This window comes from Podarcis erhardii (genome assembly GCF_964252035.2).
Source record: "Podarcis erhardii genome assembly, chromosome: 2".
Taxonomy (NCBI): Eukaryota; Metazoa; Chordata; class Lepidosauria; order Squamata; family Lacertidae; genus Podarcis; species Podarcis erhardii.
In genome coordinates this window covers 91336802-91360731 of record NC_138498.1, presented here as the reverse complement: position 1 = coordinate 91360731, position 23930 = coordinate 91336802, and the positions used below count along the sequence as shown (strand labels likewise).

The window sequence follows — 23930 nt, the reverse complement described above, 5'->3', positions numbered from 1 at the left end:
ACGTGCTGTGCACCTCCCCCCCCCCCCGGACATGCACCATGCCACCCGCAGGCGCCATGCCATGCCCCCAGGACGTGCGTCACACGCCCCCTGGGTACTGGAGCAGGTTGCTCCGCCTCTGGTTTAATTCCCTTTTTTATCTTCCTTCCTCTACAAGTACCATAACAAGTTACATTCTGACACAAACATCAGTTTTATGTGTCTATGTCTTCTTAATCTGCAATGTGTGAGGTAACACATGAGATTGATCCATCGATGACTTTTTGCACCTGGATCAAAAACGTTGTGGATATATAAAAGTGAGAGGCTAGGTACCCTATCACATCTTTTTACTTCAGCAATCTAGTTTAAACAACTATAAAAGGATGTAAAAGGAGACATGAAGTCTAGGCTTTTCTTTCCTAAACGTCTTGTCAGAATAAGAAAGGAATTTTGTTTAGTTAAGACATCGCGCTAATTCCAAGTTACTACTGATTTACCAAATTGCAACCATTCTTTTCCTTTTGTCACGGTAGGCTGCCTTAAAGGACTACTCACCCATGAATATGGTTCAGGATGCATCAGACTTGCGAAATACACAGGAAGAAGGTGATCTCCCATGCTGCGCACTTTCCAATAATGAAGACCATTTCCTCCTTCATCAGCCTGTCACGTCAGTTCCCAGAGTATGACCGTTACAGAGATTTAATCTACATTTAGTCAGAAAATGATTTAGTTTCTTCATAACAAGCAGACAGGCATAAGACAGATGTATTAGTCAGAGGCAGTCAGAGAAAATATTTTTTGGAACCCTGCCCAGACAACACACTGCCTGAGCATCTCAGCATCTTCCATGACAATGTCCTTCAGAACTTTCTGTTTACTTCCACCATGTTTCTAACTCAAATGCTTTCATTACTCAGTTTGTTTGGTGCTCAAATGCCATTTCAAAGTTGAATAGTCATGTCTGGCTACTGCTGTCTCCTATGTTTCTTTAACATTCAGAGCACCCTTTTTTTTCTTTTTCTTTTTGATGGGGTTTTAAAATGTGACCAGAGACGATGATAAATTTCAATGAATCAAATTATTTATGTTCTCAAGCCAATAATGGGGACTGGGAAAGTCTAGAAAAACCCAAAGGGACTAGAATTCTACCTGTTAAGCTAACCTGCTTACAGCTGATTCCAGAGGATTTCATGTAAAGTGGTACCTCGGGTTACATACGCTTCAGGTTACATACGCTTCAGGTTACAGGCTCCGCTAACCCAGAAATAGTACCTCGGGTTAAGAACTTTGCTTCAGGATGAGAACAGAAATTGTGCTCCAGTGGCGCGGCAGCAGCAGGAGGCCCCATTAGCTAAAGTGGTGCTTCAGGTTAAGAACAGTTTCAGGTTAAGAACAGACCTCCGGAATCAATTAAGTGCTTAACCCAAGGTACCACTGTATTCTTGTTTATTTATTTGTAAGCTTTGGGACACTTAAATTTGTATTCCATGATAAACACAAAGCAGCTGCAGATAGCTCTTGAGGAACTATCTTGAAGCACACCCAAAACTCAAAAAGTATTTGGTCACTATTTTATTGATTCATGTGGAGCTGAATGCTATGGGCTGCTTTTCATATTAGATTTTTTTTATGGTGTGCATCTTATTATGTAAGATGTTTTACACAACCACCTAATAATATGTGTGAATGTAGCAAATATGATTGCAAACTTCTTTCATGAAGGCGGACCATCATAGACCAAGGTCTGACCGTGTTGTTGTTGTTTTCTGTTGAGCGTACACTCAGCGGCAGATACAATGTGTGAGATGACTCCAACAATCCTCTCTTTATGCTATTTGGTTCTCGTCAAAGCTCAGTACAGGTGTGGCTGCTATCTGCTTATGCAAAATTAGATAAAAAGAATTTAAGAAGGATCTGAAACTCAATCTATTAGTAATACAAATGAGTATAACTGAAGATCATGTTGTTCCAATAGAAGAGGTATAGAGAACCTTTGGCCCGCCTTAAAACGGTAAAGGCAAAGGACCCTTGACAGTTAAGTCCAGTCATGAACGACTCTGGGGTTGCGGCGCTCATCTCGCTTTACAGGCCGAGGAAGCCGGCGTTTGTCCGCAGACAGTTTTTCTGAGTCATGTGGCCAGCATGACTAAGCTGCTTCTGGCAAAACCAGAGCAGCGCACGGAAACACCATTTACCTTCCTGCTGGAGCGGTTCCTATTTATCTACTTGTACTTTTTGGGGTGCTTTTGAACTGCTAGGTTGGCAGGAGCAGGGACCAAACAACGGGAACTCACTCCGTTGCGGGGATTCGAACCACTGACCTTCTGATTGGCAAGCCCAAGAGGCTCAGTGGTTTAGACCACAGCGTCACCCTAGCCCACCTTATGTTGCTCTAACTATAACTCCCATACTCCATAGGCCATGCTTGCTGGGGCTGATGGGAGTTGTAGTTCAGCAACATGTGGAGGCCCAAAAGTTCTCCACACCTGCCACAGAAGCTCTGGATGCAACATATTTGAGTCTTTGAAGTTGTCAACACATAGGCTGTGAAGCACCCTGGGATCTATGAATGAAGGGAGATATGCAATGTAATTTAAAAAATAATAAAAATAATAATGTTAATTCATGGCAGATGGACTTAGATGGTTACTCTGTCACAAGGAGTCACCCTTACAGCCCACATGCAATTTTGTTTACAATTCAAAATTCTGTTTCCCTGTATCACTTAGTTTTCAGGTGGCATAGGTCTTAAAACCACAAAATCATAAAAGTAGGTAAGTGGGTATAGGACTGCAGCATAAAGACCTTGCTTGAAACACAGCAAGGTTGTGTTTCCCTCTCGCCACTGCATTTCAAGTCCCTTTCTTGTCTTGCTGTACACGCCAACGCACATTAACTGACTTGTTTCTCTGTGCCAAACTCCAATTCACTTAAGTTGTCATCTGCCTACGCTCAATGGATGCCTCCAATGTACACACTACTGCTTAACTGCGGCTTCTGTTTTCTAATCAGTTGGAAGCTGGTTTGTGGGGAAATGAATCAAGCAGGTGTATTACTTATGAAGCTGCAGGATACATGTGTACATGCCTTCTGACACCAGTGGTGTCAGCATGCTGGAGTCAGAGGAAACAGTAATGTGTGCCCAAGTATACACAATAAAAAGTTTTGTGGCATCTTAAAAGATGATCCCATTTTATTGTGACATTAGCTTTCATGGACTAGAGATCTTAGACCATGTATCAAAGGTAATTTCCACTTGCTTCAGTGTGACATATAACACAAATTTCCACATGCATACTTGGAAGTGTGTTCAACTGGGATTAACTCCATGGGAAGTGGATTTAAGATTGCAGCCTTACTGGTTTGTGAATATGCTCAGAATTGCAGCCCAAGGAACAAGACCGCTTGTTCGCTTAAGAATCTATTTCCATTTACATTATTGAACAAAGAAACGAAAGTTGTTTTCCTATTTCTTCCTCATGAACATGTGGAAGAAATTTGAGTAAGACATAACAGTGTGTTAAAAATGGGAAATGGCAGGTTTGGTTTAGGGCCACTTCACAGAGACGTAGTTAACAACTAGGCTAGAAAATAGGAAAATAAGTTTGAAAACCCTCCTTTAAAACTTTTGGGAAAGTATGTTTTGAGTCTCCAGAACAAGCAGAGAGCCTTGTTCTTTACAATTTGGATTGGATCTCTCATTTTAGTGTTTTGTGCCTGCAAGCATCTCCCCCCCCCCCCCAATCAGGGCAGGCCCTCTCTGCATGACAATGGTCTCACATAGCAAAGTAGGTTAGGTGAGGCGGGCTGCTGCTTGGCAAGATGATCTGCAAATTGCAAGTGGGTTTCCTAAGGTTTTATCCCTTTGAACCCACCGTGGGTTCAAAACTCAAAAGCCAATCAGTTATTTAGATTAATTAGCAATTCGCCAATGGTTAGATAGAAGAACAATAACTCAAACATTTTAGAAGAATTGGCAGCTGAATCCTGTTTATCCCAAGACCTTGAAGATTAAAGCATACCCACAGACAAACAGATTCTCTGAAGTTGTAACTGAATCCACAGCCAGGTGTCAAGAACCACAAATCAACTAGAAACTCCCTTTCCTACAGATGGAGAAAATAACACTCTTAAGGACAGAAAGTCTGCAATTAAAGAAAGATACACTTTCCCAGGATTCCACAGCATTTGGCTCTTCCACAATGCTCTTCTTTAACATGAGCCAAAGTTTTAACTTGCTAAATTTCCCAACATCACTACATGGGCCATCCTAAGTCTGGCAGAGGAAAAGCAAGTATTTGAAATGGCATTTGAGTTACACCACCCTTTTTGCAGGCACTGCCCTGTTTTTCCCCCAGCTGCAGACACCAGTAACAAACAAACGTTGCCATGGCTTAAAAATATGCATTTGGCTTAAATAAAATGTCTGATTAGCGCAACGGCGATGAGGGCCACAGTTTAGATCAGAAATTATTTTTGGATTTAATGGGCTAATAATATCCCAGGTTCCCCCCCCCCCCAACACACTCACTTCCTCTTTCTGTGAATGAACTGGCTTGCTTAAGCGCAAGGTTTTCCCCTTCATCCTTTAAAAGGGAAAGCAGGAGACGCGAGATCCCGGGGCGGGATCATTGCAGTCTCCTCACTCGAAGTAGCTGGGCGAGCGCTGCCTCCACAGCTGGAAAACGGCGTGCCTCTGCTCGCTCCATCCTTTCCCTCTGGGGGTTAAAAAGCGAGCCGAAGAACCTTGAGGATTAAAGCCTCACTTCGCATTGGCTGGAAAAGTTTAAAGCCCTCATCTGATTGGCTGGCAGGGTGTTTAGAGGAGTTGTGAGCTCCAATTAACGGGGTTCCATGCAGGCAGCTTGTGAATAAACGCTGGGGATTGGAACGTGGGGTTTGCTAATAGCTCCCGGGGCTCCTCGGTACCTAACAGCAGTTTGCGATTTTTACTCACTTCAAAGCTGTTGTCCCAGCTAAAGAATTACAGCAATAAATATTTGCACGCCTCAGGCAGATTCAAATAGGAGGAAGCGCGAAGCGGGGAAGGCAAGCTGAAGAATGGATCTGAGTTCAGGAATCCAAAAGGTAAATTGCAATATTTCTTCCGCTTTACTTCCTCTTGCTTCCGTAGTTATTGCTGAGGAATATTCGAGGTTTCCACCGGACCGCAGCAAACAAAGACTTTACCTGCGAGTAAGCTTCACTGAAATCACTGGGGTTTCCCTTTAAATAGACCTTTGTACACACCTAGCCTGGGATTAATTCGCATGAAGTTCAGTGGGAATTACTGTTTGACTGAAGCATTCAGCGTGTTGAAGGGACGCGCTGCTGCTGCCTTAATCTTATCTCTGATAGATTCCAGTCAGTGTTTTATGGGGAACAAACTCCAGACTTGAAGAGTCCAAAAAGTGTGCTCAATACTAATGTGATAAGGAGAATCCAGTTTTGCACAGACTGTTCTACTACTGTTCTGGATTTTATTCTAAGAAATTAGTGGCTGGAAACTGTGTGCGTTCTTTTTCACTTTCAGTCAACTTCAGTAACTGTAGGAAAGGAAAGAAATTCAGCTGGTCTATAAACTTCTTCATGTGCTGAAAAGCAGTAGCCACAGGCTAAGTATAAGGTTTGTAGCCTTTGCTTCTCCCGCTGCAAACCTGGTCTGTTGGCCTGATGCCCAGGCTCTGTATGTGTGTGCATATAATGTGCTGGATGTTACAGGTCACACAAAACAAAAAGGAGAGGCGTTTCTGTTGCTCCAGCAGCTTGAATACAGATCACTTTCTTTCACAAAGCATATGGAAAAGTAGCCATGAAGCTATTGCTACTCCTTGTGCTGTTTTCTTTATGTAATAAAGTTTAAGACTATGCCATTGGGGGTAGGATTTCATGGGTGTAATTGAATTCCCTGCAAATGGACCTGTGAACTGTGGGTCAATATCCAATCATGCTTGTAGGCATAATTCTTGCTGGGGGTTATTCCCTGGTTAAATGACCAGGATGTTATTCCTAAGCATACTGTTTGAGAAGTAAATCCTACTGAAATCAATGGAATTTATTTCCGAGTAAGAGCGGTTAAGGTCAGGCTTGTGAGAAGATCTCTGCAGCATGTTGTGTATTGGGAAATGCTAAAGAAGTATTGAATAATTTGTGGGTCGATCACTGGACTTGTTTGCACTGAGTGTCTGGACCTGTGTGGAATTGGAAGGTTATGTTAAAGTAGGTGCTGGTTCAGTGGAATGATCAAAGGGTGGGTCACAAATAAAACTGTATTCAATTCCCGGATGCAGTTTAGAAGACTTTCTGGGAACCTGTGCCCTGAAAGAAGGCCTTTCACTTGGTATAGCATATAACAGGACTGCATGCCCTTTGTTAACTATAAGAATATTGATTTCCTTCCCCGTCCCTTCCTTGTTCAGATTGGCTTTATGCATTTTGAAGCCATAACTTTGGGACTGGGGGGGTGAAAGCTTTATATATCTTGATATTCAGGAGGGGGGCAGTTAGATGTCGTTGGTGCAGAAAATGGGACTCAAGGTACTGGACTTGATTTATTTCCTAACAGACGGTGATTATGTTGTAAGACACTTTGTCTAGTGTGTAATATAATAGGTGTGCAAGCTTGCTTACATACAAAACTGCTTAATAGTCAGAAAATTGAGTAGTGGCAGTGTTACAGTATTTGCAAAGGGTTAAAATAACCTGGACCACAGCACTGTGGAGCATGGAAATAGTCATCCCAATAAACTAGGTGCAGGGACTTTAAAAGCCAGGACTGTACCATTCAGCCTCAACATGCTTATGATGCAAAACCTTTTCCACAAACGGCATGGGATGGTTATTGGAACAGACTTGTTCAAAACAAAGGGTCCATTTCTAGCTTATTGCTTAACCCTTTTAAAGTTTGCTTTTTTCTGAGCTTTCTGGAAGAAAACACCTCTGACTTCCAGCTGCTCTGTCAAGCAACCTCTGTTCTGCTTCCCTTCAGTAACTTTGGCACAGTTGATTATCTCTCTCCCTTTAAACTCTCTGCGTATCTATGACTGAATCTATGCATACTGTATTCATTACAGTCGGGTTAAGAACTTAATTCATTCTGGAGGTCTGTTCTTAACCTGAATCTGTTCTTAACCTGAAGCACCACTTTAGCTAGTGGGGCCTCCTGCTGCCGCTGCGTTGCTGCTGCATGATTTCTGTTCTCACCCTGAAGCAAAGTTCTTAACGCGAGGTAATATTTCTGGGTTAGCGGAGTCTGTAACCTGAAGCTTATGTAACCTGAAGCGTATGTAACCCAAGCTACCACTGTAGTTCTTTTCTATACTCCTCCCTTTATGTTAGTGTACCCCAGAGTTTGGTCCTTAGCTTCCTCTATCATTTTATTCTGGGCCCAAAAATCTGGGATCCCTTACGTTCCATCTCACTCAGTGAGATCTTCTGAGGGGGACACTTCTGGTGGTTCCCCATGCCCCAGTGGTTCAGCCTTTGCAATGTGATTTGTTTCCACCATTCTAACCAACCAGTATGTATTGATGGCTTTTACTGATGCTTTTACTGATTTTATTAAAATCTTGTATGTTGTATGCCACCTTGATAAACTTTTATAAAAGTCTGGATTATAAGTATTTCAATAAATAAATATTCATCACTTTATCATAACTGACTACTCACTCTTGCCTTTACTTAAGGTTTTCCATCCTTTATGCTCCACTCCTGAGAACATGGCAACATTCATGTCTTCATCATGTCAGCTTTAACTTGGGTCTTGATCTTTCATTTCAGTGGTGGGACTGCCATTCCACACTGCTCTGGTAATAGGCTGGGTCCTGACTTGTACGCAGTGGTGCTCTGCCGGTACTAGAGGAAAGGGGTTCAGGTAGTAATTTTTGCTGATTGTCCTCGACCTCCTGTGTCTCCCTTGGGAACACACACCCAAACAGTTTTGGAAGTGTATAGGAGGAAAGCATGGAAGCTGGCACTTGTGAAATTGTTGCCTTGCTCCTTTCCTTCAGTGGTGAGCTTCCACTGAATCCTAGTTCCCTGTGCAACTGAAGGAGCCCCTCCATTCTCACAGAAACAAGTATGGATTCAACCCAGGGTCTGCTTTCAGGGAACCATGTAGAATGGACCAAATATGTGGCTAGTCCCCATGCCAGTATAACTTCATGGATGCGACTAGCACAAAGAGTGCTGTATGCTGCTACAATAGCAAAGTGTGTCAGAAATCCTCCATGTCTTCTCTTACTGTCTATCTTGTCTAAGAACATAATACGGCTTTCATATTTAATTTCCCCTAAGTTGCACCTGTGGGTGACTAGAAATTATGTGGTGGCATCTTAAATGTTCACTGCATCAATAATATGGGAATGCTGCCATTGGTGATGACTCTAGCTTCTAGTGATGCTGTTGGGTAAAGGATAAGTGAGGTGCTAAAATGCTAAAGCTGGCTTTATCTGTGTTGCTGGATGCAAGAGAAGGCTACCTTTATTACAACTTCCATGTGGTAAAGCATTTAAATGGCTAGCACATAGCTCCTCCTCAGTTAACCAAAACATCGTGGGGCGTCTTCTCACAACACATAGCTGCTGGTGAACTTGAGAATAGTGTCCAGTTAAAAGATGGTGCTTGTGTGCCTTTGGTAAAAGGACGGAAGGGATTTAGGCTTCAAAGAGGCATCTAGAGTCCTTTCTACACCCAATGACTTTCTTAGGCATGCATTAGGACCTCTAATCATAGTGTACACCTGAACGTAAAAATGCTAGGACAAAAATGCTTCATGCTAGCTTGAAGTAGTAAAAAGGCTTTTCAGTGATGGAAAACCCAATACAGTGCAAATAGGATGTTTGGTTCATGCAACACAGTAACCCAAATGCAGGGCTGTCTTAAGCATATGTGGCACTGGGGTGCAAAGATCCACCCGGCGCCCCCCCCCCCCAGGTTGCCCAGTCCCAGGCATGCAGGAGGGCAGAGCTGGCCAGCCGTCTCAGCATCTTACTGGCTCAGTCAGCCCTGAACCAGAAGAGCCCACTGCTGCGCTCTGACCAACGGGCGGGATCTTCCCTGATCTCAACTCTCAGGCCCCGGACTCTCGGCCTGGTGCCCCTGAAAACCCAGTGCCCAGGTGCCCGCACCCTTAGCGCCTATGAGTAAGACAGCCCTGCCCAAATGTTGGTATGGACATACAAGATGCGGGAGAGGAGTTGGAGACCATTTTGCTCTTCCTCTTTTATGGCTGCACCGCACTAAGCTATACAGCAAGGTTTGGCTTTGCATTTTGTCTGAATCAGGACTCCTGCTTAAGCCCCCTCCTCAGCACTAGCCCAAGTTTTGCCAGAATGAAATGCTTCCCCTGATGTCGACACTGGGTCAAGCATTGCATTTGGGGTAACCCAACATGGCGGGGGGTTGCCATGGATCCTACTGACAACCCCCATATAAATGTGTTGCTTCCATCGCTCACCCACCAGGGGGGTGGAAGGAGTTGTGAATGACTGGCAACAGCCACTGTTCTGTGTCGTAGCTCGGGGTGTGGGCAGAAACACTGAAGAGTGGTTTAGATGCATCAGCAGTGGGCCCTTTTGCTCTCTTCGACCCTCATCAGGTGCCCAGCCATCAACATGAGAGGTCTAGCTAGAGCTTCTGATTACAGTAGTACCTCGGGTTACATATGCTTCAGGTTACAAACACTTCAGCTTACAGACTCCGCTAACCCAGAAATATTACCTCGGGTTCAGAACTTTGCTTCAGGATGAGAACAGAAATCGTGTGGCAGCGACACAGCAGCAGGAGGCCCCATTAGCTAAAGTGGTGCTTCAGGTTAAGAACAATTTCAGGTTAAGAACAGACCTCCAGAACAAATTAAGTTCTTAACCCGAGGTACCACTGTATTAGCTTTCTTCAGGTACGAAATCTGCACTCCCCTCCCTTTCTTTTGAAATGGTGCCATCTTGAGCAAGAAATATCAGCACCATAGATGGCGTGTGAGGCCTGTACTGCTGTGGAGTAACATTCCAAGCTGCCTGACACCTGAACTGGAACCAAGTACAACACTGGCTGACCAGAAAGAAAACAGTCGTGCAGCTAGACCACACTTCGGAACAGAAATGTTGTTGCCTAGTCAAAATGAAGAAAAGACCTTGAATAACACTATGATGCACAAGGCGTGCCTAGGCCTGGCATCATTATGGCGGCATAAGTCCTCTCTCTCTCTCTCTCTCTCTCTCTCTCTCTCTCTCTCTCCCCAATTGGGGGAAAGTCTCCTCATTTTCTGGGCACTAGGCAAACTGCTGTCAGTTTGAAGCTTGGCTTAGCAATGCCAGTGTGTGCAAGTCTGTGACTACAGAATCTGGCATCCATTATGGCTCATTTCAGGGTCTTGCAATGTTGATTGTTCACTCACTTTGGGGCTTAATTATTGTTGATGCCTTAAGCGGCATCCTGTTAATAAAAAGAGAGGCAGTGGGTAGGGCAGCCATTTCAAAGCTGGAAGAGCTTAGCTTGAGAAATCTGAAATGAAGAATCTCAAGTCAAAACTGGAATGGAACTTGATGGCTTCCACCTTTTGAACGTTATTGGAAACAGTTGGCGCCAAGATGGAGATGTAATCTAATACAACCCACTCCCGCTGAATTGAAACAACAACTCCTTCAATAGAAGACTAGCACAAATGAAATGTGTTCCCAGTGTCATTCTCAAAAAGGGGAGAGCTGACTGTTTTTCTTCCTTTAGTACTGCTCTAGTTCTGTGTAGGCCAGGGGTTGCCAGCAAACATTTGTACACCTGAGGAGAACCTGCAATGGGCATCACACACACACACACACATACTGCAACCTGTTCTATTAGCTACAGTAGAATGGATAGTGGATGCACAAGCAAAGGCCTTGAGATCAGTGAAGCCATTTGTGAAGGAGCAGCACTGCACAAGATCTCCTCCTGTCCCTATTTTTAAGCCTTATTGAACTGTATGTTAAAAGAGTGTTTAAAAAGCCCTTAGCTCTTCTCCCAAATTGGGGTGGGTAGGTGGCCCCTGGGAGGGGGGCACAGATCAGTGCCACAGGTGGGCCCATGATGAACAGCCCTAGCACTGTCTGCCAGTACCTGCCATTCCATAGACTTGAATGGGGCATGGAAAACGTAATGTATGAAAGGCTGCATAGAATTTCACCAATCCAGTGCAAACATGCTCCTTGACAAGCCTAAATAAAATGCACTGGTAGTTTCTGCAAAAGTAAAAAAAAAAAAAAAAAAGGCATACAAGCTGGAGAGGAAAAAAGGGTCAGAAGTGTCCCATTTCACTGCTTTTAATGCTCTACCTGGTGGTATTATGTATCAGATTAGTTTGATGGTTGGCTCATTAAGTGTAGCATGTATGCCAAGTTTCAAGGTATTAAACTCAGCAGGTTCCACTTTTATAAGCCATCAATTTTTGAAGCTTAGAATAATGAGACTTCTCTTTGCTATTCCTCTTAACTATAGAGCCACTCCTGTGCCCCTATACAGTGGGACCTCGGATTACATACGCTTCAGGTTACATACGCTTCAGGTTACAGGCTCTGCTAACTAAGAAATATTACCTCGGGTTAAGAACTTTGCTTCAGGATGAGAACAGAAATCGTGCTCCGGCGGCACGGTGGCAGCAGGAGGCCCCATTACCTAAAGTGGTGCTTCAGGTTAAGAACAGTTTCAGGTTAAGAACGGACCTCTGGAATGAATTAAGTAACCAACCAGAGGTACCACTGTAACATGGAATGTGCTTGCAGTGACATAGACTTTTTTAAAAATATAGAATTGTGTGCTTGGCTCCTGATCCATATAGCATGAGTTTATCCCTTACCATGATCTGAAAACCTCTCCATAATATGAAAACCTCTGCTAATGCTAATGCTACAATCCTAACCACACTTACTTGGGAGTCAGAGCAATTGAATTCAAGTGGACTTAACCTCTGCGTAGCTATGGCTAAGGTTGCTCTGTGATATTGAAAGCTATTGGTTCCACAGCTGCCTTGTGCAGCACAGTTCAGCCAATGGAGATTCCTGGGCCAAATTTGGCCCCGGGGAGAAGTCCTGTCTGGTTTTCTAGCTGCCAACTTTGGCTGAAAGGGAGGTGTGGAGACAACCAGCAGTTGTGGGGATGGAATATGATAACAGCATTCCTCACCCCATTCTCCATCTGACACTTCAAGTAAACTAGTTGCTGAATTTAAATGTTGAAACCTTTGAAGAAACCAGCTGAAAGATTTTCCTAAAAACCTCACGCCTATTTCACATTAGGATGGTAAGCCTGTTTCTGGGCTGCACCTTCAAGTAGGCAGGGCTAGATTAAGCCAAAGGTGAATACCTGGGGGGGGGGGGAGGCAAGCTTGGGCCTGCCTGTCGCAAGGTTTCTACTCAGCAGCTGAAACAAGTAGTACAAACAGTTCCTTCTTCACATTTTGTTTTGATACATGGGAAAAGTTAAGACTCTTGTCTCCATTTTTCAACAGTGTGCATTTGAAGAGATTGTGAATGGATGCGATCTGATCCACTGAGGAAAATTGGATGATGGGGGGTCAGTCATGTACAAGTGGGTTCTAAATTCAATGGGGAAAAAATGAACTTATGGGGTGTCAATGGGGTGACTTGCCTGGGGCACTATTTGGCTTAGAGCCAGACGTGCTCCTTGGTGCTAGCATTCATGCATGTGTCTTTCTGAGGGCTTCCTATTTGTTGTTGTTTAGTCATTTAGTCGTGTCCGACTCTTTGTGACCCCATGGACCAGAGCATGCCAAGCACTTCTGTCTTCCACTGCAGTTTGCCCTTAAAATAGATTTGCTTTACTCTTAACAACCTGCAGGATATACAGTGGAACCCCAGAAGCTGAATGCCTGTAAGCTCGAACGTTTTAGCTCCCAAACGATCGGAAACCTGAAATTATTGTTCCAGTTTTCGAATGATTTTTGGAAACCCAATGTCTGGCATGGCTTCTGCTGCTTCTGATTGGCTGCAGGATGCTCCTGCAGCCAATCGGAAGCTTTGCCTTGGAAGTCAAACGTTTTGGAAGTCAAATGGACTTCCAGAACAGATTCTGTTTGATTTCCAAGGTACGTCTGTAATGCTATTTATGCATCCTGATTCTGACTGAAATATTTGCATGTACACGCAGGGGATTTCTGAGGAATGCAGATTTCCATTAGTTTGAGAACCAAGCATGGCTTTACCACTAGGAAAGCCACTCAACTGCTATTTAAACTACTGGGTTCTGTGCCATGGATTCTGTTGTTGGAAACCTGCTATGTGCCAGTTCTAAGTGGGGCTTGAAAACTGGCAGCCTGGGGCATCCTCCTGATTTAGTCTACTGATTTTGTGTCACAGCACTGCTCTTCCCTACCCCTGATCTGCTCCTGACCCAATTGGCCACCCAGAAGCTAATACAACAGTAGATCATAATTCTTCCTTTAGCCTTCTAATCAGTAGCCTGTGAGCTTCATTCAGGTAGTTCGGCGGTGTGTCTGTGGATTTGTGGTTAGGTTGGGAGATTAAATAGTCGTATTAATGTTAAGTTATATGGTCTTACAATTTTATGGATTTCAAACTGTAGTACAATAAAATATAGTATGTCTGGAGGGGAGAAGCAATAAAATTATTGCTAAAAATATCCAGCATTTGGCATGGTGCAATTGCTACAACAGGCAGAAAAACCATTAAGTGGTCCATCAAGACCACCGGCAATTTTCCAGTGGTCCATAGGGTGGGGTGGAGGAAAGTTGGGAATATTTGTTCTAATCAGTTGAAGGCTCCAGACATTGGAAATGTTTTCAAGGCAAGAACTCAAACTTGATCTCGCAAAGCAAGTCTTCATGGAGCATTTGGAAACCTGCCTCAGTGAAGGCGCCGAGCTCACTTCAAAGGCAAATGACTTGAGGTTGCACCTGCTCAAAGTAAACCCGTTGAAATTGGTGGACATGGTTAACTATTTCAGTGGGTCTACTCTTGAGTAGAATTTAGTTTGGTACAATCTCTGTTCTAAAAGTTCCCAGCAAGGAAATCACAGAGGGGGTTTCCCTAGTCCAACGGTATCCTTGAGTGTCTTCTTTCCTCTTCTGAGATTAAGTTTAGAGACTCCAGGTACCCATTGGCTCTCTGTGTTTCTGTATTTAGAATATCCTTGAATTTTGCCACAAGCAAATTGCCACCTTATCCCTCTCTTGTTCTCTTTTTGGAGTCTAGGTCCATTTCTTTTTCTTTTTTGAAATACCAGTTTTAAATCCAATTAATACAGGATTGGGTGGGATATCTTTCTACTCTATTTTTAAAAGCCTGCCCCCCCCCCCCCCCGCTTATCATGAATTCACACATTGTGGCCTGTGAAAAGAATCCTGCCAAGTATTTGTGCTTGGAAGGGCATGATATTTGCAGAGACTTTTGCACTGTTATATCTTGGTCACACTGAAGGGATGCTAAAATCTGGCAGATACACTTGGATTAGTTTTCTTGGACATTGGTGTGGATGTGCCTATAGCCAAAATAAGTGTTTCTTTGGCAAAACTGTCTTCATCTTCTAGTACCACTGTCAAACGGGGTGCTTCCAAATAATTCTGATGGCACTGAACCTTGCTCTAGGTTTGGTAGTTTCTAAAAATTCACAATCAAATCTGCTATCTCTAATTCTTGAGTTTCTCTTAGAGAGAGTGCCTGCTGGGGGATACTGATAAATGAGCAGTCAATTATTTCTGGCCGAACAAGAAATCAGCAAGAATGTCTTACCATTTTGTGAACTTGCTGCCTTTGCGTGTCTTTTCCAGTTTCCCCCCACTCTCCAATGATATTTCCAATTTTTTCCCTTTTTTTTAATTCATGGGAAATTGGAATCGAAATCTCTATTGCATAAGAGAAGAATATGAAACGGTGCATGAACAGGATAGTATGTTGGTTGGAAGTGGATTTTGCGCAAGGATTTTCTTGTGCAACAGAATGTTCTCCCTCATTCTTCCCATGCACCTCCTAAATCTCTTCCAGGGGTTTCCCCAACCCTTTAGACCAGATTTGGGGGTGTTGTTTTTTGTGGGGGACAGGACAGTGAAAGCTGCATTGTGCTAGCACTAATCCTTTAGTGGAATACTGCCCCTGGCTCCATATTGGAGCAGTACAACATTAAGAGGGGTATAGTGTTAATCTGGATTGGCGCCTAATTCTAGCTGATGCCTGTTAACTTTATGACTGCAAACCTAATAACTTGTTTGGAGGGGGAAAGAGACTGGATGTCATGTGTCTGAGGGTGTTGATCCCTACATAGTTCACCAGTTTTAGAAGAAGAGGAGCATCAGTTACTAGTACAGACACATGGTTGGGTGCGCAAATGCTGAATGACCTGACAATTGCTCACTAGTCATAACAAGGAGAGCCCTGATAAACAATGCAGAACTGATACACCCTTGTTTCCCCCTTTAAAGAAATATTATATACAAGAAACCGTGGGAATATTTATATTCTCTTTGAAGCAATGAGGAGAGAACCTGAAAGCCCATTCTGTGTTTATTTTGTATACTCATAACTGTTGGGCTCTTCTGGGGTTTGCCTAGTGGAATATATATGAAGCAAGTTCTAATTCCTTCAGGCTTTGAATTCTGCCCACTGCAGAGCATTTAGCAACTCGTTTTTTCCCCAAGAAGGCTATCTACAGCAGTGAACTGCAAAGAGAGAGAATGTAAATGCTCTGTAACTTAGAATAAAACTGCACAGCATCCAATGCATTCCATAATAGTAATAACAGTAACCCTGAGTTTTTAATCCATTGCAATTTGCTGCCTTGTCCACAAAGGTCAAAACACCCTGGACATTTACAAAAGCCCACCAAGACCCTGGTCGTGTCTGGACATAGTAATAGCATACTAAATTTTGGCCTGCATAAGATATGCTTTACACTGCTTGCAATGTTGTGGTGCTTGAATGCTATTTCACAATTATTATTATTATTATTATTAAAAAATAACCCAGTAAATTTTCAGTTTCAAAATTTTGAATATTAATATCCTGAAATTTAACCTCAAAACTTTTGACAGAATTTTGTGACCAGTTCTGAAATCTGTATCTGTGGATTTGCTAGAATGCTGTTAGTAGAACATGAACGTGCAACAGAATTTACTTATCTGTTGGATCCTAGCCGATGTTGTCCACTCCTATCACATGCTGCAAAATGTTGAACTCTATTGTAAACAATGCTGACATGTGGAAATAAAGCTACTGTGTCATTAGGATGTTTTTCACAAGCAGCTTATATTTCTAAGCTTACTTCTGAGTAGGAATGGGCAATAAATTTGATTTGGTTCACATTTAAAGGTGAATCTCTCTGATTCACACTTTCCGGAATAATATGTGAACCGAGACACAGGCGTCCTTTGAAATTTGCACTTCTTCAAATTTTGCAGCACAGTTCTGTGGCCAAGTACTGTGTGCAATGCATATACGTACCTCTGGTTACGTACTTAATTCGTCCTGGAGGTCCATTCTTAACCTGAAACTGTTCTTAACCTGAAGCACCACTTTAGCTCATGGGGCCTCCCGCTGCCATCACCATGTGATTTCTGTTCCCATCCTGAAGCAAGGTTCTTAACCCGAGGTACTATTTCTGGGTTAGCGGAGTCTGTAACCTGAAGCGTATATAACCTGAACTGTATGTAACCCGAGGTACCACTGTACTGTATGAGGCGAAAGTGTGGCTGAAAATGCAGGCATCGGTGTAAATGACATACAGGAATGCAGTATATGCGTATGGGGAAATATATTTCCAAAAATTCACACTACAATGCTGAATAATTTTCATGAGGACTTTTTGAAAACATTGCAAACTGATGCGAAGAACTGACTGGAAAAATTAGAGACCGAAATTGACAAATTTACCCGTCTCTACACCTGAGCAGAGATGTCAGCTCCAGAGCACTTAGCCTCCTTCAGATGACTTGATTTGCATGTTTGTGATGTCCCCCCCACACACTCTGGGCCCCCTCAAACTTGGGGGCAACTTGGTGCCTCTGCACCTGAGCAAGCATGGATAGGATTGGATTGCATGGATAGTTTTCCCATAGGCCCTGGGAGCTCCAAAAGGGTGTTGAGTCACTCCACATATTGACACGATGGAACCAGTCCTGCTTCTTTCACACAACCCCAGAAGCATGGGGAGAGAGAGAGAAGTGTTTATGACTTTGCGATCTAAAAGTTCTCGGGGCAAGAGCCTGTTGGCTTGCATGCTGAAGATGAATCCTTTAGTAGTGGCTTGAATGAATCCTTGCAGTGTTTTCAGCTCTTCTCACAATATCCCCAGTCTTGGCCCAGCTGAGGAAATGCAGGAGTGAATGGGATTATTATGCATTGAAACAATTTGAACCTCAAATATTTGCCTTGGTTTTGTTCCTAGGAGTGGGTGAAGCCTTGAACCTAGTCCTTGGTTATTTTACCCAGACTGTTTTTGCCATACTTGTCACCTTAGACTCAAAGTAAACTTCGGTACAGCACACTCTTTGCATTCATGAATACGTGCAGAAGTTCAAACAAGGATAAAAACCTCTGTAGACAAGGCTCTCCTGTTGCTTGTAGAAGGCAGCGGACACAGCCCTGACAGGAATGTCCTGATTTGTATTGGATTAAGGGCAAGTCTAGCAACTTCATTTGCCTGTGTCCCGTCCCCCCCCCCCCGCCCAATAGATTTGGTCTTGGCAAGCTTCCTAGTCCTGCCAACTCATCCGTGTTCTGTATGAATGTAACTGATCCACTATAGAGAAAACAAACTGATTCATTAAGGCTACTAATGGTTGCCAAATGCAATCCACGGAGGCTTTTACCACAAGGATGCTGCCTTGTTTACATTTATGCACAAACACTTGATAGCTCTCTGCTTGAAAGATCCTTTTTCTCCCTCCTTCCTCCATCTCCCCAAGTTGTAACAACCCTATCCAACAGTGTGGAACTGAGCCAAAAAAGCAAGGCTTTGTTTATCTTTGATGCCTCAGAGTGATTCTGTAGTAAAGAGAGAGAGTTCGTTATTTTAGATGCCTGCAAAAGACTCTTTTGTCCACATAATGTAGCAACTCTGAAGGTGAATGTTGAAAGAATCCTGGCAACTACTTTTGTTAAGATATTACAACTGGTATATAATGATGGATAAGCCTCTTAATAACCTGCTTATTGTATTTATTAAATTTATGTCCCACCCTTCCTCCCAGGGGAGCCCAGGTTTCTACAATCATTTCTTCTTTTTCTGAATGCAGTGGAACAGCTGCACAATTTCTCCAGCAGTAGATGATTTGTCACACAGCTTTTCTGGCCAGCCATTGCCTATATAGACTGTGGCAGCCATTTTGTTCTTTACGGTCCATCGTTCCTTTCTATGAACATTGTATCACATTAATTGTGTCTTTGTACATCTATTTTCTTCCCCTTAAATTACAATGGGGCAATTATTGGGAGTACAGCAAGGTGGGGGGAGGAAGCATTGAACCCCCTCCCTGGTCTCAAAACACCACAGTCCCAATGAAAATTACCTTTATCTCCCACAACAAACCATTTGTGGCTAGGTGGACTGCCCACCTGCTGCAGAACGTTATTTAGATTCCCGAAATCTGGCATCAGAGCTGCTATTCCACTTGCAGCTTAAAGTGGAACAAACGGGGGGGGGGGTGTCAGCCAGAACTCGCCGGAACTCAGTTCTGGCACGTCTGTTTCTAGAAAAATAGCTCCAAGAACAGCAATAATTGGGTGCTGTTGATACAGTCCATGCACTGCCTGTGCAGTAGTCTCTTGCCCAAAATATAATTCTGTAAAAATGTGAAGTCACTTTTCTTTTGGGCTACTGCTCCTGAGTCCTGGCTGAGTGATATTTCTTAGCTCATCTCAACGGCCAAAAGATTTTCTGTATATCTGCAAATATGTATATCTTTTAAAAACATGTGCTTTACCTGACTTTCCAGATTGTTGGAAATAACATGGCTTGGGTGGATTATAGCCAGGAGTTCTATGCCATTATTGTGCTTCTAAAGCACAATATTTTATTTATTTATTTATCTTTATTCTCAGCTTCTTTGTTGTCAACCATTCTTTCATGTTTGTCTGTTTGTTTTGCTTGCTGGTAACTGTAGTCACTGACTTAAAGCTTCTTCTTCTTTTTTTTAGGACAGTGTCTTATCAAAACATCTTACAAACATAATATGTTTCTTAGAATCCCCAGCCCAATATAGACCTGAAACTTGGAAATGCCCCACCCACAATGGGACAATATCTTTTATTCCGCCAACCAAACTGTGGCAAAATAGCACAAAAGCTTTTGAATTCTCTGGAGCTCTTCATCGTCCTAGGTGAGAAGCAAAGCAACACTAGACCTCTAGTACAAATTGGTATATGGAATAAACAATGGAAGCAACTTGCTTTGCAAACCGTTAAGGATGAGTGGGGAGGACTATGTCTTCTGGACATCACTTGTTCTCAAGGGACTAGTATCACTCGCTAGGGAGTTTGGCAGCTGATGGCGTCTTGACCAACTCATGTGTAGGCTGCCTTTAGTTCCACTTGGAAACCCCGAGCTCCAGCTGCATTGCACTAATGATTGCCAGACAGAATATTTTTGGTCTGTATGGGACTGCTGTGATGTGGTTGAGATTTTTATACTAAGGGGCGAGACCCATTCAGCTTTCTATGAGCTGAGCACTTCTAAATAACTTCCTGAAAGAAGCATGTGTGTGTGTGTGTGTGTGTGTGTGTGTGTAATAGTGGCACCAGCAGCTAGGAGCATGATACTAAAGGGACAAGAGAAAGATTAAAGTGAAGGATGTCATTGTGTGGCTAAGGGGATTCATTTTCTAATGCCGTAGAATTGCTTCAAAAAGCAACTCAAAATTCTTTATAAATGTGTCTACTACCTAGTACAGTTAGTTGGAAACTGGTGTAGATGAGGATAAAAACTCATTAACATAATAAAATCATGATATAATGAACAAAGTACAGCTGATAGCCAAAGGGACACCTTGAACAAACTTAGAATTAGACAGAGGGCAGTAGTATAGATCTGCCTGGATTCTAAATTTCTGCCAATATGTGATTGTCCATTTCTTGCACGTTTCCCCAAAGCTGTGTTTCTCTTCCCTCGTAGGCGAAGGCGGGACTTGAGTGGACAGATTGGCTTGCGGGATTTGCTTTTGGTTTGGTTTGGTTTTTAGTGATAACTTGAAGGCCAGCCATCCAGAGGCTGGTGCAAAAGACGTAAGCCCAGACATTATGAGCCCCCAAATCATTATTGTTTCCTCCCAATCTTTCTTCATTTCCATTTCTTCATTCACAAGATAATTAAGGAGAGGTCTTTTTGTCGCTTCTGTGGTTAAACAGATAGGGGCTGGGAATCCTTGCCAGACACCAGTAGATACAGATCTGTCTCCTTCCAAGTGCTTCAGCAAGCTTCCAGGTTGGCTCTGCAGAGGCACTTGTGCAGTCCTGATCTCACTGCTGCCCTGACCAGCCCCATTCAGGTGTGCTGCAGTGACCCTGGAGTCAAGAGGACAGCTTTGCAGTTCCACTTCGCCACGCGGGCCATCACTGCTATGGAGAATTCACTTTCAATTATTCCCCAATGCCCTTCTTTGTATTTTATGCCCAGGCCCTCTTAGTATGTCTTCAGGAAGTTTGGGAAGGGCAGTGCATCCATTTGTATCATGACCGCTGAAATAAACCATTGGCTAAGGAGCACAGTCTTGTAGCACTTGCTAGCCACCATTTGCATGAGGCTTACGCCTTTGGGATCTCTGCAGGCAACAGTGATTGTATCTGGCAGTGCCTTGGAGCCATTCATCAACAGAATACTGCTGGATGCATGAATACAACACCACAAGATCCTGACTAGTAACTAGCCTCGAATCCATTTCAAGCCAATTGCTTAATATTGGGAAGAATGTCTCAGTTCATTCTGATTCCCCGTAAGGGTGGAATAACTTTCTCGGAGGGGTCCTTCTTGGCTCCGGTTAGTATATGTGTTCAGCAGCAGGAGGTGCCAGAGTTCAGAATACTCGGTTGATCTGCCTGTAACTCTATCCACTTGGCCATTTCCCTCCCCCCCCCCCCCAAAGTTAACTCAATTGTTCTTAACACCGCTTCTAAAAGTGCCAGCCAATTCTGGATTTGCTGTGCTAGCAACTAAGCACGATGGATTCAAAGTAATAACAGCTGCACCACAACACAGCATCGCAGACCAAGATGCTTGTACCTAGGGATGAAAAAAGCGTTGCCGCGTTGCCAAAAGGCATGTTGAGGCTAGATGCAGTCACTCGAAGGCTGTTTTGACAAGCAAGACTTACCAAGTCAATGGATTCTTTTCGCATCCCCCACGTGTAACTAGGAAGTGTCCTTCTACCAAGCAGGTGCATCTAGCTCAGTATTGGCAATACTGGCAGTGACTCTCTCCAGGGTTTCAGGCAAGGGTCTCTCCCAGCCCCAGCTGCAGATATCAAGACAGAACATGGAATCTCCATGCAAAGCCGATTCTCTCCTCCTGAGCGACATCCATTTGTCTGTTAAATGAAAAACCTACATCGATGAGACTTGTCTTGCCCAACCTGGTGTCCTCCAGATGTTTCAAATTGAACCTCCCATCATCCCTGACCATTAGCCATGCTAACTGAGTATTGAGAAGACCCGTGGGATGACTGCCCCACTTCAGATGGTAGGAATCTGCAGGACGTCCTCCATTGAAGTTCTTCATGATGATGATGATGATGATGATGTATTTATACCCCACCCATCTGGCTGGGTTTCCCTAGCCACTCTGGTCAGCTCCCAACAAAATATTAAAACCATGATAAAACATCAAACATTAAAAACTTCCCTAAACAGGGCTGCCTTCAGATGTCTTCTAATAGTCAGATAGTTGTTTATTTCCTTGACATCTGATGGGAGGGCATTCCACAGGGCGGGCGCCACTACCGAGAAGGCCCTCTGCCTGGTTCCCTGCAGCTTCACTTCTCGCAGTGAGGGAACTGGCAGAGAACTCTCGGAGCTGGACCTCAGTGCTCGGGCTGAACGATGGGGGTGGAGACGCTCCTTCAGGTATACTGGGTTGAAGCCGTTTAGGGCTTTCAAGGTCAGCACCAACACTTTGAACTGTGCTAGGAAACATACTGGGAGCCAATGCAGGTCTTTCAGGACTGGTGTTATGTGGTCTCGGCGGCCGCTCCCAGTCACCAGTTTAGCTGCTGCTAGACCAGGGGTCTGCAACCCGCAGCTCCGGAGCCGCATGTGGCTCTTTTACACCTTTGCCGCGGCTCCGGGGCGGATACTAGCGAGGGGAGGAGGCGCATTGTGCGCCCTGACACTCCCCACTGTGGCGGGCGCTGTACTGGCTGTGACGTCGCATGGGGGCGGTGCGTGCGTTAGTCACGCACCGTCCCGGCGTCACCTTCCCGCCCGCTGTCAGATCGCGGCTCCGGAGATATATTTGTTTTAAATGTCGCAATGGTTTTGCGGCTCCCAGGTGTGTTTTTTTCTGCAGAAACGGGTCCAAGTGGCTCTTTTTGTCTTAAAGGTTGCAGACCCCTGTGCTAGACTGTACGTATGGAGGTATAGGTGGTCTTTCAAGTACTACAGTCTTAGCTGTGAAGGACCTGAAAAGGTTAAATCCAGCACTTTTGAATTGTAGAGTTGGAAAGGGCCCCCAAGGGCCATCTAGTCCAACCCTCTGCAGTTCAGGTCCAATGCAGTCAGCATGGCATAATAGCTTCTGTATCCTTCAGTAACCCTTAGTAACCCTTAGTAACAGCCTTCAAAGGCACTCCCATGTATAATACATTGCAGTAGTCTAACTTGGGGGTTCCCAGAGCAAATGAGGCCAAGCTTTCTCTGTCCTAACATACCAGCTGGTGAAAATTACTTTGTGCTACGGTAGCAGCTTGTGCCTAGATTGTCAAAGACGAAGGAAGGAAGACCGCCTTTTTATTATTACTATTTCAAAAACCTGCAAAACCCATTTGGCTCGGAGCCAAAAATGGACAAAAGGAATGAATGCATACACCATGAGAGAAGGCGGTTTTCCGCTCCCGTCTGTGTCCTGCTTTAGGATTGTGGTGATGATTGCCAGCTAAGGTTGCCACCCCCAGACCGGTCTTCCTTGGAACAAATTGTCTTGGCCCTCTTCTCTTCTTGTGAAGCCAGTCACCGCTACGTTGTCAAGCACCATTTCAAATATGAATTTCTAAGAAAAGATCTTAAAAATAAATGTTATCTCTCATCCGGATAAGTAGAGCTTATTTTTCTTCTGTTTTATCCACCAGACACCCAGACATCTAAATTTATCTAGCGGGATTATGCCTTTTTACAGTCATCTCTCATTTTCAGCCTATGAAACTTCACCTCATATTTCACTGCATCATTCTTTCAAGAAACATTTGCACATGGGTGGAGCTGGAGAAACTCAGACCAGGATAACAATCCAGGCTTCTTCCTTATTTATCTCCCGCAATGTGCTTTCCCCTGTGCCTAATTTGTCTTTTTCAGTTACTCCCTCATTTTCCCAAAGCTTGCCAGCAACTATTATGAGACTTTGGAACACGAACTAAAGAGACCCATATTTCTGGATAGAAGGTTCTTTAAAAAAACAACCCCTAAGTACACTGAAAGTCTTGTCGTACAGAGAATCATTTTTGGCAGGGGCATTACGAGTGATGTTCTATAATCTAAGGCTTGCAATTGTTGCCAGCTTTTTAGCCAGCCTCTCTAGCTATGCCTTTTTTGTGCTGGCATTCGAAGGAGATAAGTGTCAATCAAATCAACTCAAGGCCTGGTAAAAAAGGAACATTTTACCTTGCGCCCAAAGGTGTATAATGAAGGCGCCAGGTGAACTTTCTTGGGGAGAGCATTCCACAGACAGGGAGCCACTGCAGAAAAGGCCCGTTCTCATGTTGCCACCCTCCGGTTCTCTCGAGGATTTTAATAACACAAACG

General features: G+C 43.8%; 1 protein-coding gene and 1 long non-coding RNA gene across 2 annotated transcripts in view; both read left to right on the top strand.

Annotated features, from left to right (window-relative positions):
* The window catches only part of LOC309337486, a 218401-nt gene that overhangs the window by 161001 nt on the left and 33470 nt on the right, over nucleotides 1-23930 (top strand). The window lies entirely within an intron of this gene.
* The window catches only part of LMCD1 (LIM and cysteine rich domains 1), a 52726-nt gene continuing 33470 nt past the window's right edge, over nucleotides 4675-23930 (top strand). Inside the window, exon 1 of the mRNA XM_081853742.1 lies at nucleotides 4675-5073. Coding sequence (XP_081709868.1) covers nucleotides 5047-5073 — 27 coding nt within the window. The 5' untranslated portion in view covers nucleotides 4675-5046. The remainder of the gene's footprint in view (nucleotides 5074-23930) is intronic.